This window comes from Gracilinanus agilis, chromosome 2 (assembly GCF_016433145.1).
Source record: "Gracilinanus agilis isolate LMUSP501 chromosome 2, AgileGrace, whole genome shotgun sequence".
NCBI lineage: Eukaryota > Metazoa > Chordata > Mammalia > Didelphimorphia > Didelphidae > Gracilinanus > Gracilinanus agilis.
This window is the reverse complement of record NC_058131.1, coordinates 693775628-693787101: the sequence shown is the minus strand read 5'-3', so window position 1 is coordinate 693787101 and position 11474 is coordinate 693775628. Positions and strand designations below refer to the sequence as shown.

At 44.3% G+C, this 11474-nt stretch overlaps 1 protein-coding gene across 1 annotated transcript; it reads left to right on the top strand.

The window, feature by feature from the left end:
* The first annotated feature begins 52 nt into the window (after positions 1 to 52).
* On the top strand, positions 53 to 10378 carry LOC123234395 (collagen alpha-1(XIII) chain-like). The gene is made up of 9 exons (XM_044660298.1): positions 53 to 249; positions 3333 to 3356; positions 4160 to 4222; positions 5025 to 5069; positions 5597 to 5740; positions 7475 to 7573; positions 9211 to 9255; positions 10140 to 10181; positions 10331 to 10378. The coding sequence occupies exons 1-9, from the start codon at positions 211 to 213 to the stop codon at positions 10376 to 10378; spliced, it is 549 nt and encodes a 182-aa protein (XP_044516233.1). The 5' UTR covers positions 53 to 210.
* Positions 10379 to 11474: the final 1096 nt, after the last annotated feature.

Genomic DNA, 11474 nt, shown 5'->3' with positions numbered 1-11474 from the left:
AGGAAGGAAGGAAGGAAGGAAGGAAGGAAGGAAGGAAGGAAGGAAGGAAAGAAGGAAGGAAGGAAGGAAGGAAAGAAGGAAGGAAGGAAGGAAGGAAGGAAGTTCTAATGTCACACATGTGAAGACCAGCTGCCAAGCATCTCCAGACATCTTGATCAGGGTGTCCAATCTGTTTTACAGGGTGCCAAAGGAGAGCCAGGCAAAGGAGAAATGGTGGATTACAATGGAAATATCAATGAAGCTCTCCAGGTGAGAGGTCTTGGCAATCCCTTCCATCCCCTGCTCAGTCTAAAGGGACTCTCTGCTCCCCCACATCCTTGAACTCTGTTCTCCAAAGTTCCTCATCCTCCATGTTCTAAGAGATGCCAAGGTGGGGGATCTCAGAGTCAGAGATCATGGCTCTAGAAACCATTCTGGTCATTAGGATCATGTGTAAAAGGCAAAAAAAAAACCCAATAATGAATGGTTTGGGCATGACATTTTCACAGCTGCCAGACAATTACATCGAGTTGCTATGAATGGGAGATCCCTGCTGCTCCCTTAACACCCCTTTTCCTTCCTTCCCCATCAGAAGTACCATTGCTCCAAGTTATGCCCAAAGATGACTTTGGCAGTGTGGAGCAGGACAAAGAGCCCTGGATTTCAAGCCAAAGGATCTGTGTTTGAGTCCTGACTCTCTGCTGTTTACTTACTATGTGACTTTGTCATTTCCCCTTTTGAGGTCTCAATTTCTTTCTCCATAAAATGAGGAAATTGGACTAGACAATCTTTGTGGCCCAAGTGATCTGGCTTGGCCTGAATGCAGCTGGTCTATAGGTATTCCACCATATAGACAAATGGATCTGAATCAAGATTTCCTGATGCTCTATGGACACCAAAACAAATGTGGGTTCCCAGTTTTCTTCAGTGCAGGGTGATTGGTATTGGAGGCATTGGGAACTTTTTTTTTTCAAATCAAGTGGTATTTTAAATGTGCTAGCAAGGTCTGTCCTTTTTAAAGGTAGGAATCCTTTCATGAGACTAATTCTTTTATAAGACAAATAACCCATCCTTTAATTGATGGTGTGCTAGAAAGAACACTGGCTTTACAATCAGAGGGCCTGGGTTCAAATACCTTCCCTGTTGCTCACCACATATGTGACCAGATAAATTGATTTTCCTCCATGGACCTCAATTTCCTCATCAGTAAAAATACAAAAGCATGGATTTGATTGTCTCCAATGTTCCTTCCAGATCTAAGGAGCATTCTTGTAGGCCCAGACTCCCCTTTATGGGGTCGGCGAAATCCGAGTTCTGAGAGAAGGGGAAGAGAAGAGGGGAAAGGATGGGTATGCAAAAAAAAAAAAATTAAAAATTTCTTTCCTCCTTTTATAAGATGGGTCAAAAGCTTACCAATATAGACATGCTCACTGATTCACCTATTTGTAACTGGGTTCAAGACCTACCTCTGACTATTGCTACCTGTATTATCTTGGGCAAGTCACTTAACTTCCCTGACAGTCAGTCTCCTCATCTGTAAAATGGAGGAGCAAGACTAGATGGCCTCAGAAGTCCCTTCCAGCTCTAGATCTGGGATTTTGTGATCTTACTAGTATGTCTTTGAACAAATAACTTAAATTCCTTTGACCGCAAAGTCAAGACATCATTCTGTGGTGTCATTGACCCTCTAAATGTAGGATGAACAACTCATCTGTAAAATGAGGAGGTTGGAATAAATGACCCCTGAGGTCCTGTTCATAGCTTATTCTCTCTCTGTCTCTTTCTCTCTCTCTCTCTCTCTGTCTCTTTCTCTCTGTCTCTCTCTCTGTCTCTTTCTCTCTGTCTCTCTCTCTGTCTGTCTCTCTCTCTCTCTCTCTCTCTCTCTCTCTCTCTCTCTCNTTTCTCTCTGTCTCTTTCTCTCTGTCTATGTCTCTCTCTCTCTCTCTCTCTTTCTCTCTCTGTCTGTCTGTCTGTCTGTCTGTCTGTCTGTCTCTCTCTGTCTGTCTGTCTGTCTGTCTCTCTCTCTCTCTCTCTCTCTCTCTCTCTCTCTCACACACACACACACACACACACACACACACACACACACCTTTTCACAGATCAAAGAAACCACTGGGGCTTAAACTCAATACACCCTTGGTAACAAAGCTTCCAATTCTCTGCCTAAGGCAGTGAAGGGCAACCTTTTGAGCCTGGTGTGTCAAAATTTGCCAAAAAAATGAGCATAGCTCAGGTGGTGTGTCACTTTGAGGAAAAAACCATAATTTTGAGATATTTATAGTTTAAATAGCAAAAATGTATAATTGTAACATATAACTGTATTTAATAAGCCAAACTAGGTAAATCAATATAGGTAGAATTGCCATCTAGAGCGCACAGAGTGTCTACACTACACTACAGCAAAGGTTTCATCCTCAGCATGCAGCCCCATACTTCTCTGTATGTGCCGCATGCAGCGCATGTCATCGAAAATGACTACGCGTGTCAGTGCTGGCATGCGTGTCATAGGTTGGCCATCATCAGCCTAAGGCCAGCTCCACCTCCCTGACCTCCAAGAGGAATCCAGGAAACATTCCAATGCTTTCACTTATAATCCCTGAGAGGAATGGAGGTGATGCTCTCATCGGAGTCACTTTTTAAATTTCGTTATTTCTTTTCCATTAAGAAACCTCCTCTTTTCTCCCTCCTTCCTCTCTCCTCTTCACCAAATGAACAAAAAAAAAAAAAACAGGGAAAGAAAAAAATGTCCAACCTTGGAATAAAGATCAGATATAGTCAGGCAAGCCAAGTGAATGCCCTCATTGGCCATGAATCGTTCTAGCCATTTCTAGCCACAAGCAGCTCTGCCGGCTACTTTGGTGCCAGGAGCAGCTGTGATCTTCAGCTCCAACCAAAGAAGCCTGGCATCAGTGTCTGAAGAAATCTGACCAAAAAAAAGGAAAATGGGGACCAGGCCTAGGAGAGGGACCTGCAGCAGAGAGAAGACTAGATGTGGAGTCAAGGAGATCCTCTTCTGATAACCCAGAACAAATCATTTAAATCTTCTAAGTCTCAGTTTCCTCATCTGTAAAATGAGGAGATTGGCTAAGATGGCCTCTAAGTCCACCCAACTCTGGACCTACTGAGGATTAGGGAGTCAAGGCTGAAATATCGCCATCTGTGTCTGCTCAGAAAACATCTCCCATCTCTATCCCGAAGTCTCAATAGAAAGGCAGCCCCGACCCACCCTCCTCCATTATCATCCAGACCACTATTGTGGCCCTTGTCTGACCAGTGGGCTGTTGGGATTGGACAAGTTTCTCAGATGAGTCTTGATTTGCCAAACTGTTGACTTTGTGACGATTGCTTTGCAGGAGATCCGCACTTTGGCCCTGATGGTGAGTACCCGCCTTGCCGTCGGAGGGGCAGAGATGCCTAAGAGTTGGCTTCAGGGGGTGGCACCCCTGGCATCTTGGGTTTCTCCCCTTTGGAAAGCTGGAACAAGTTTGGAGGGAGAGGAAGGTGACCCTCGGGGTTGATGAAACTGTGATGGATGGGCAGCTCTTGTTACAAGAAGGTGGCAGGACAGTGTGACCGTAAGGTCCGGAGTAAAGCGGGCCTGACTCCAAGGCCATAACCATGACTTACCCAACTGGTGCTCCATGACATAAAACTTAATGGTCCCTGTCAAACACTCAGGTTTGGGGAGAGCTGCTACTAAGAACAACAAGAGATCTTCATATTTCTTTTGATTCTTTTGGTCTCATAAAAATTAATTCCAAGCAATAGGTTCTTCCTCCATAAAATGGGGAGATGAGGCTAAATGACCCCTAAGATCTGTCGAGCTCTGTGATCCTGCGATACTGTAGACTTTGGTAAATTTAGCCTCCCCAGGCCAAAATTCCTTCATCTCTAAAATGATGGGTTTGGACTAAGTGACCTCTGAGACTCCTTTCAACTATAAATCAAGGAAAGCACGCTGATTATCTATTAACTGATGGAATGACAAAAGACCAGAAGCCAGGGAGTATGAGCTGATAACATTTTTCATTAGAAAGAACCTTATGGCTTATGATTTTTCTGCCCAATATGTATGAATTAAAATAGTTTCAAAAGTGCTTCATGTGATAGAATAGAACTGACCTTCCTTTGATTCATCTAAGGATCCTACTTCAAGATCAATCTCTTTTTTTGCCCCTAGGGACCCCCTGGACTCCCAGGGCAAATTGGCCCACCAGGAGCTCCTGGTGTACCAGGACAAAAGGTAAAGTATTTCTTTTTCTCCAGTTTTGAGGAAAATCCACCCAAAACTCCAGAAATCCCAGAATATTATTTGACTGCTGCCACTTTCCTTCTCTTGTTTCCTGCCTATCCTCTAATTCTCTCAGATTCCCAACCACCTCCAGCAATACCCAAAGGATAGAAATCTTGTAATTCTTTCCCCTCTTCCCCATGACCTGTAATTCCCACCAATAATTGAAGTCCTCATTTCCCAGTGGACAGCATTTTCCTCCTTCCATCATTACTGCTCTGTAATTCTCACTTTTTTGTCATGATCTTCCTCCCATTCATATTCTTTGCATGTTATATTCCTGTGGAGCCTGAAACAAAGCAGGGCCACTTTAATTATTACCTTACAAATTCTCCTCACAAACCACCTGTCAGTTCCCTCTATTTTCTCAGAGACTAGGGTAACCTGAGTCGCTCTTTATGGAAACCTTTGAGCTAAGTGGCTCAGTGGATAGAGAACCTGGCCTGGAGATGGGAGGTCCTGGGTTCAAATTTGACCTTAGACACTTCCTAGCTGTGTCACCCTGAACAAGTCACTTAATCCTCATTGCCTAGCCCTTACTGCTCTTCTTCCTTGGAACTGTACACAGTATGGATTCTAAGATGGAAGGGAAGGGTTAAAAAAAAAACTTATAGTAGGATACAATTCAAAATGGCAGCTCCTGACATCAGTAATCTAGGGTGGTTGCTATCATGAAACTCTTGTCCTAAAGTCACAATTTAAAAAAAGTGATAAGCATTTGAATAGAGTGACTTCTTACCATTCTCTGCTTTAGGGGGAAATTGGTCTGCCAGGTCCTCCAGGACATGATGGGGAAAAGGTAAGAGCAAATCTCCAGGTTCATACAATGGCTCCCCAACAAACCACCGAGAGTGACTTCTAACTTAAGGAGACAAGGATAATCTGTGGGGCCACACTCAGATGCAGATCTAAATTCAGAGGCTTGAGAGAATATTGTAAAGATATAAAAGTGGATTGAGTGGTCCAATCTGAAAAGATCCTAAGCAAGGCTGAAACCATTAAAAAAAAAAAAAAAAGTTAAAGTCAGGAATCACCCTGCAGTATTGTATAGTCTGGAAGAAATCCCACTGGATTTGTAATCAAAAGATTGAGGTTCAAATCCTGGCTCTTCTACTTTACTGCCTGTGTGACCCTGACCACCTCTCTCAGCCTCAGTTTCCTCATCTGTAAAATGGAGATCACAAAAGCACCTGCTTCGCAGGGTTATGAGAACAAAATGAAATAATATGTGTCAAGTACTCTGCAAGCTTGAAAGTTCTACATACCTGTTAACTATGCTTCTTATCATTAGCACATATAAGCAAGAATTGCCTGTATTTGCTTTAGGGACCTCGAGGCAAACCAGGAGAGGTCGGGCTCCCTGGTCCCCAAGGGCCACAAGGAAAGGATGGACCTCCAGGGCTAAAAGGAGAAAAAGGAAATGTGGGGACACCTGGGGAGAAAGGGGAGGCAGGACAAGTTGGTTCCCCGGTAAGTTAGCAGAGATGATTTGCTTCTCTTGTCCTTCAGCCCCCATCCCTCTCCTCTCCTCACTGTATACAGTGAGTGCTTATAAGTGCATACTTAGAGACAGAGAAGTAAGACAAAAAGTATTCTGAGGCTGGAGTCAGGAGACCTGGGTCAGAATCAAGATCTGTCATTTTTCAACTGTGTAAAACCTTGGTGGGTTCCTTCTGAAATCTAAGACTCAGTTTCCCCATTTGTAAAATGGGGATAATAATACTCAAACAACTTGACTCAAAAGAAAATGCTTTTTAAGGCTTGAAGCTCTAAGTTTAAGTGGAACTTGTTGTGGTCTCAGCCAAGTGAACCCTTCCCTTTCACTCTGTGGTGTCAGGTACTATTCAGAGCCAAGAATTTGAATCCAGAAATTAAAGCCACCAAGATTTCTCCCTTTTCTTCCCCAGTGAAGTCAGTTTAGTGTACTGGGAGAGATCTCTGAACTGGGAATCATTTAATCGGAATGCTAGACAAAGCAGTGCATAGGTCCTGGAATCAGTTAGATCTGAGTTCAAATCCAGCTTCAGGCACTCATTGACTTTGTGACCTTGTACAAGTGACTTAACCTCTGCCTCAGTTTCCTCATCTGTAAATTAAGAGATATTAATATAATTAAAATTAAGGAGATACAAATAGCATCTGTCTCCCAGAGCTGTTGTAAGGAATGAATGAGATATTTGTAAAGCACTTAGTGCAGTGCCCGGCACATAGTAGGTGCCTAATAAATGTTTGTTCCCTTCCTTTGATATGAAAACAACTCTAAGAACTAAAGGATTCAGAGCTAAAATGGACCTCCAAAGTATTCTTATCCAACCCTCACATTTTAGAGTTGAGGAAACTGAGACCAAGGGAGGGGAGTAAAGAGCAGAGGTAGGATTTGAATCCAAATCCTTCCTACATTATTTCTCTTCTACCACACTGCTTCTCCAGCCAGACCTACCCTCTCATTTGACAGATGTAGAAAATAAAACCCAGAGATGATACTTAACTTGCCTCATATCCCACAGCAAAGCCATCCCTCAACTCCTAAACTCCCAGCCCCCCAAGCCCATTGCTCTTTCTATTGTACTATACTGCCTCAAGGAGAACCTAGTGCAGGGTCAGCCATTGAGGAGCCAGGCATCCCTGAATGTGTGACTGATGAGATTAGCCATACCCTCCCTGCCTGATACCAGGTAATTTTAAGTATTTAATGAAATCTTCCATAGATTAAATATAAAGCAAACACCAGGCAGTAGTATTGATGGCCTGGAAAGAGCACTGGCTTTGGAGTCAGGGAAACTGGGTTCAAATTCTGGCTTTGTTGCCTGCTCCTGTGCGACCTTGACAAGGAACATTAGACCCTCCAAGCCTCAGTTGCCTTCTTTGTAAAATAAGGAGGTTGGATTAGATCACCTCTAAGCTTTCTTTCCTTCTAAATCCTGGGGTCCCTTAATTCGTCCATGTACCTTTGGGGCCTGGAGATCACCGTCAAATCATGCTTAGAGAGCAGGCACTGCTTTTCTGAATGTCTCAAGAAGTTGCCTAAGCGGAACCCTTTCCTCTCTGTGCCTCCATTTTTCCATCAGAGATATTGGTGCCCTCTCCAATATTGCCCTTTTACCCCTGGCAAGGAAGGGAGCCATGAATGCATGCCACCAAAGTGCTTTGAGATAACCAACCCCAAACCTAACTAACTAACCAGCCATCTTTGTCAATCTGTAGGGTCTTGATGGCCCCACCGGAGAAAAAGGAGAACCAGGTGACCAAGGGAGACCAGGAGCCACAGGATTGCCCGGCCCAATTGGGCTCCCGGGATTTACAGTAAGAGGGTCCTACCGTGAGAATGTCTTGAGGCAGGAGAAGGCAGAAGTGGAGGGTAACTTAGACTAGCCCTGAGCCAAGAACTGCACTAACCCCCATCCTTCAGGGCAAGGATGGGACGTAGCTTTCTGTGACGCTAACCATTAACTGTGGTGCCTCCCATGTTTCTGCAGAAAGTATTTCAGAGGCGAGAAGGAGACGTGGCTAGAACTCCCTAGATATGCTGGCTTACGGTTTCCCCTCGAAAGGAGTCCTAGATTTCACAAAATCATGGGAACGACAGGGGAATGGTGGAAAGAGAGACAGCCTGTCTTGGATCCAGAAGGCTTGGGGTCAAGCCCTGCCCTGGGACCATATTGGCTGTGTGACTTTGGGCAAGTCTCACTAAGATGACCAAGGGCAGAGCAGATGTTCATCTGCATTGGGAGAGGAAGTCTCCTTACTGGGAGCTCCTGATGATGATGAAATCATAGAGTTAATGGGGTGGGGAGAGAAGAGGGGGTTTAATCCTTTTGAGAAGTAGGCAGAAGACAAATGGAATCTGAGAACCTGGGTTCAAGTTCTGACTCTGATGCTTACTCCCTGTGTGACTTTGGAACCTTGGGCAAGTTACTGAGTCTCTCTGGGACTTAATTTCCTCATTTGTTCAACAAGAGGGTTAGAGACAATGATGTCCAGCTCCAAATCCTACGAGGATCATCTTGGAAGCAAAAGGCCATCTAGTGCAAACAGTCCTCCATGACAAACCCCTGACAGATGGTTACTTGGAAAATTACTATATATTCTCCTTTTCATTTTTATTTGGTTTTTTCAATTATCAAAAATTCGTTTCTTGGGGCAGCTGGGTAGCTCAGTGGAGTGAGAGCCAGGCCTAGAGACAGGAGGTCCTAGGTTCAAACCCGGCCTCAGCCACTTCCCAGCTGTGTGACCCTGGGCAAGTCACTTGACCCCCATTGCCCACCCTTACCAATCTTCCACCTATGAGACAATACACCGAAGTACAAGGGTTTAAAAAAAAATTACAAAAAAAAAAAAATTCAGTTTCTCTCCTTTCCGTCTAGATGGCCTGGAGGGAGGAAGAAGAAAGAAAAGAAAGACACAACCCTTCTGTCAAATACATATATTCAAGCAAAATAAATTCCTATATTGACCATGTCCAAAAATGGACTTCATTCTGCTCCTGGAGTCCAGCCCCCCACCCCCAATAGATGGTTATTTAGCCTCCACTTACATAGAATCATTAAAAAGAAGCTCTGCTCTCATGAGACAGCCCATTCCATAGTCAGGCAGCTGTAATGGTTAGGAAGATTCTTCTGTAGACGGAACCAACCTAGAGTAGTCCTCTCATCTGGGTTCACATGGAATAGGCCAGCCCTTCAGATCTTAATTCTCTACCACCACCCTCGCTGGTCTTCTCCAAGTTAAATATCCCTATTTCTTTAAGTAAGTCCTTCTATCACATGGCCCCTCCTTGTCCTAGGCATCCTCCTTTAGATGTGCTCCAACCTGCCAAAGATTTGAAGTGTTTAACGAATGTGGACACAGTAGGCACTTTCATAAACGCTGGTAGGATTTCATCAAGTTGAATATGGGCTCTCACTGGCACAGGGATTCACACCAACATGTTGCATTCACAGGGAGAGAAAGGAGAACCTGGAGAGAAGGGTGATCCAGGAGCAGAGGTACGCAAGCTTTCTTCCTCCTGATTTAAGCTCCGTGAGGACCTGATTTTCCTCACTGGAGAACCCTAAGTACTCTACGAGGCACATCGCTTTCCCTCATTTTGAAGTATGTTCTCAGGTACTTGAGAGAGCTGTAAGAACTTCCTCTCCCATGAAAGCCCCATTGTCCATCCCAGGATTCGGTTCTAGACCGAGCTCCAAAATTGTTGGTGGAAGGATATGGCTGACTTTTGTGACATCACTTCTAAAGTCAGAGACAGATAATCTGGTTTGCTGTGGCTCCTCATGAGGCTCAATTTAATTTGTCTAAAGTGTGTGTGTGTGTGTGTGTGTTTGGGTGTGTGCATCCTTGAATATATTCATTTGGTGTTCCCATTGTAGTGTGATGATAACTCAGAGCTCTGCAGAACCAGGTCTTGCCAAGCTGGGCAGCTGTCCCAGCCCAATGGCTACTAACCCTGTAGCTAAAGCCTGATAGGCAGTCTCTTTGAATAGGAGAGCTTTGTCACCAGTGGTTTGGCCACCAGCTAAATCCATTTGGCCATAGAAACTCATTCAATCCTCTCTGGAAGGTTGGAGGAATTAGGATCGGTCAAAAGAGAATGAGCCCACCCAGTAAGACCATATCCTATTTATTTATATTTGGGAAGGGTGGGGGCTCCAATGTCCTTGAGTCATTCTCTGTTTTCTGCACATCTTTCTATTCTGCCATAACCTTGGAGTCCCAACCCAGACCTGGTCCTTTAAAGTGAACCCTACCGCTTTGGATTTGAAAGCCCCTTCCTGTACTATGATTCTACGGCGCTATAAGAAGGCCTTCTATTGTTTCAGAATTCTCTAGCAAAACCTTTGCTTTCCTGATGAATTTCTTTTTTGGATTTCAGGTATCTGGACCACCAGGGCCAGAGGGTCCCCCAGGACCTGCGGTAAGTTCTCATTATTGACTTTGAGCTGGTGGGTTTATGATAAAGGCATTTCAATCCTGCGATGGTCTCCATAATGCCTTGGGCTTTCCCATTGCCACTGCTTGATGTTGACATCTCCCTTGAGTATCCTACAAATTATTTCCCTCCAGGGAAGAAATATGATGGAGGAGAATGGTATTCTGAGTGAGAAGAACTAAGTTTGAATCATGGTATGGCTACACAATAAACTGTGTGACTTTGGGCAAGTTTCTTGCCTTTTCTAGGTCTCAGTTTCCTCATCTGTAAAATGAGGGGGTTGGATTAGGTGGTATCTAAGGTCCTTTTCAGATGTAAATCCCACAATCCCTTGACTTCTCCCATATAGAAGCCCTCTCCTGTCCTGTCCCCTTTCCTTACTCATATTAAATGGTATGTCTGCCCAGAGGTGTGAAAGTTCCTTCACGCAGGGATTCCTTCTATCCCCAGCACCTAGAGCACATAGTAGGGGCTTAATCCACCTTTGTTTAATTGAATGAAATCTCAGAAACACTAAGAAGGTTTGTCCTGAGTAAGAGCAACACTTTTTTAATGAAAGGGGGAGCCATTGGCTCAGGATGCTGGGACATCTGGTGTACCACCCTCCAGGACCCCATCTGTCAAGAAACAGTGCCCAGTATTTACTTAACCCTTTGCTATGAGGCATCTGATCCTCCCCTTCCTGTCTGCCTTCTCACATGCTAACAAGTTGGCGAGGACATCAGGATTAAAATAGAAAATGACCCATTTAAAACAAGCCCTGCTGCTTCGGTCTTTCCATGGTTGTACTTCAAAGGACTTGTTTAAAGGAACTCTATCCCAAGCCAATGAGCATATGTCTTTCTTGTGGGATATATCACTCCAGTACAATATCTGGCCATTGACCCAAAAAACCAAGAGAATCACAGTGTTCAAGCCATGCCTCCAGCAAAATCAATCAACTAGCATGTGTTTATGAAAGGCATCCAAGGTGCCAGGCCCTGGGAATACACAGACAAAATTAACCAGGTCCTGCCTGAAGGGGGCTTACATTCTAGTAGGAGAGACAACTGGTGCTTTAATAGGTACATATACAATAAGTCAAGGTGAATTTTATTTTTTAGGAGAGAGAAGGTGTCAGTGGCTGTGAAATAAGAAAGAAAAAGAAAAAGAGAAAGAGGGAGGGAGGGAGGGAGGAGGGGAAAGAGGAAGGAAGGAAGGAAGGAAGGAAGGAAGGAAGGAAGGAAGGAAGGAAGGAAGGAAGGAAGGAAGGAAGGAAGGAAGGGAAGGAAAGAAGGA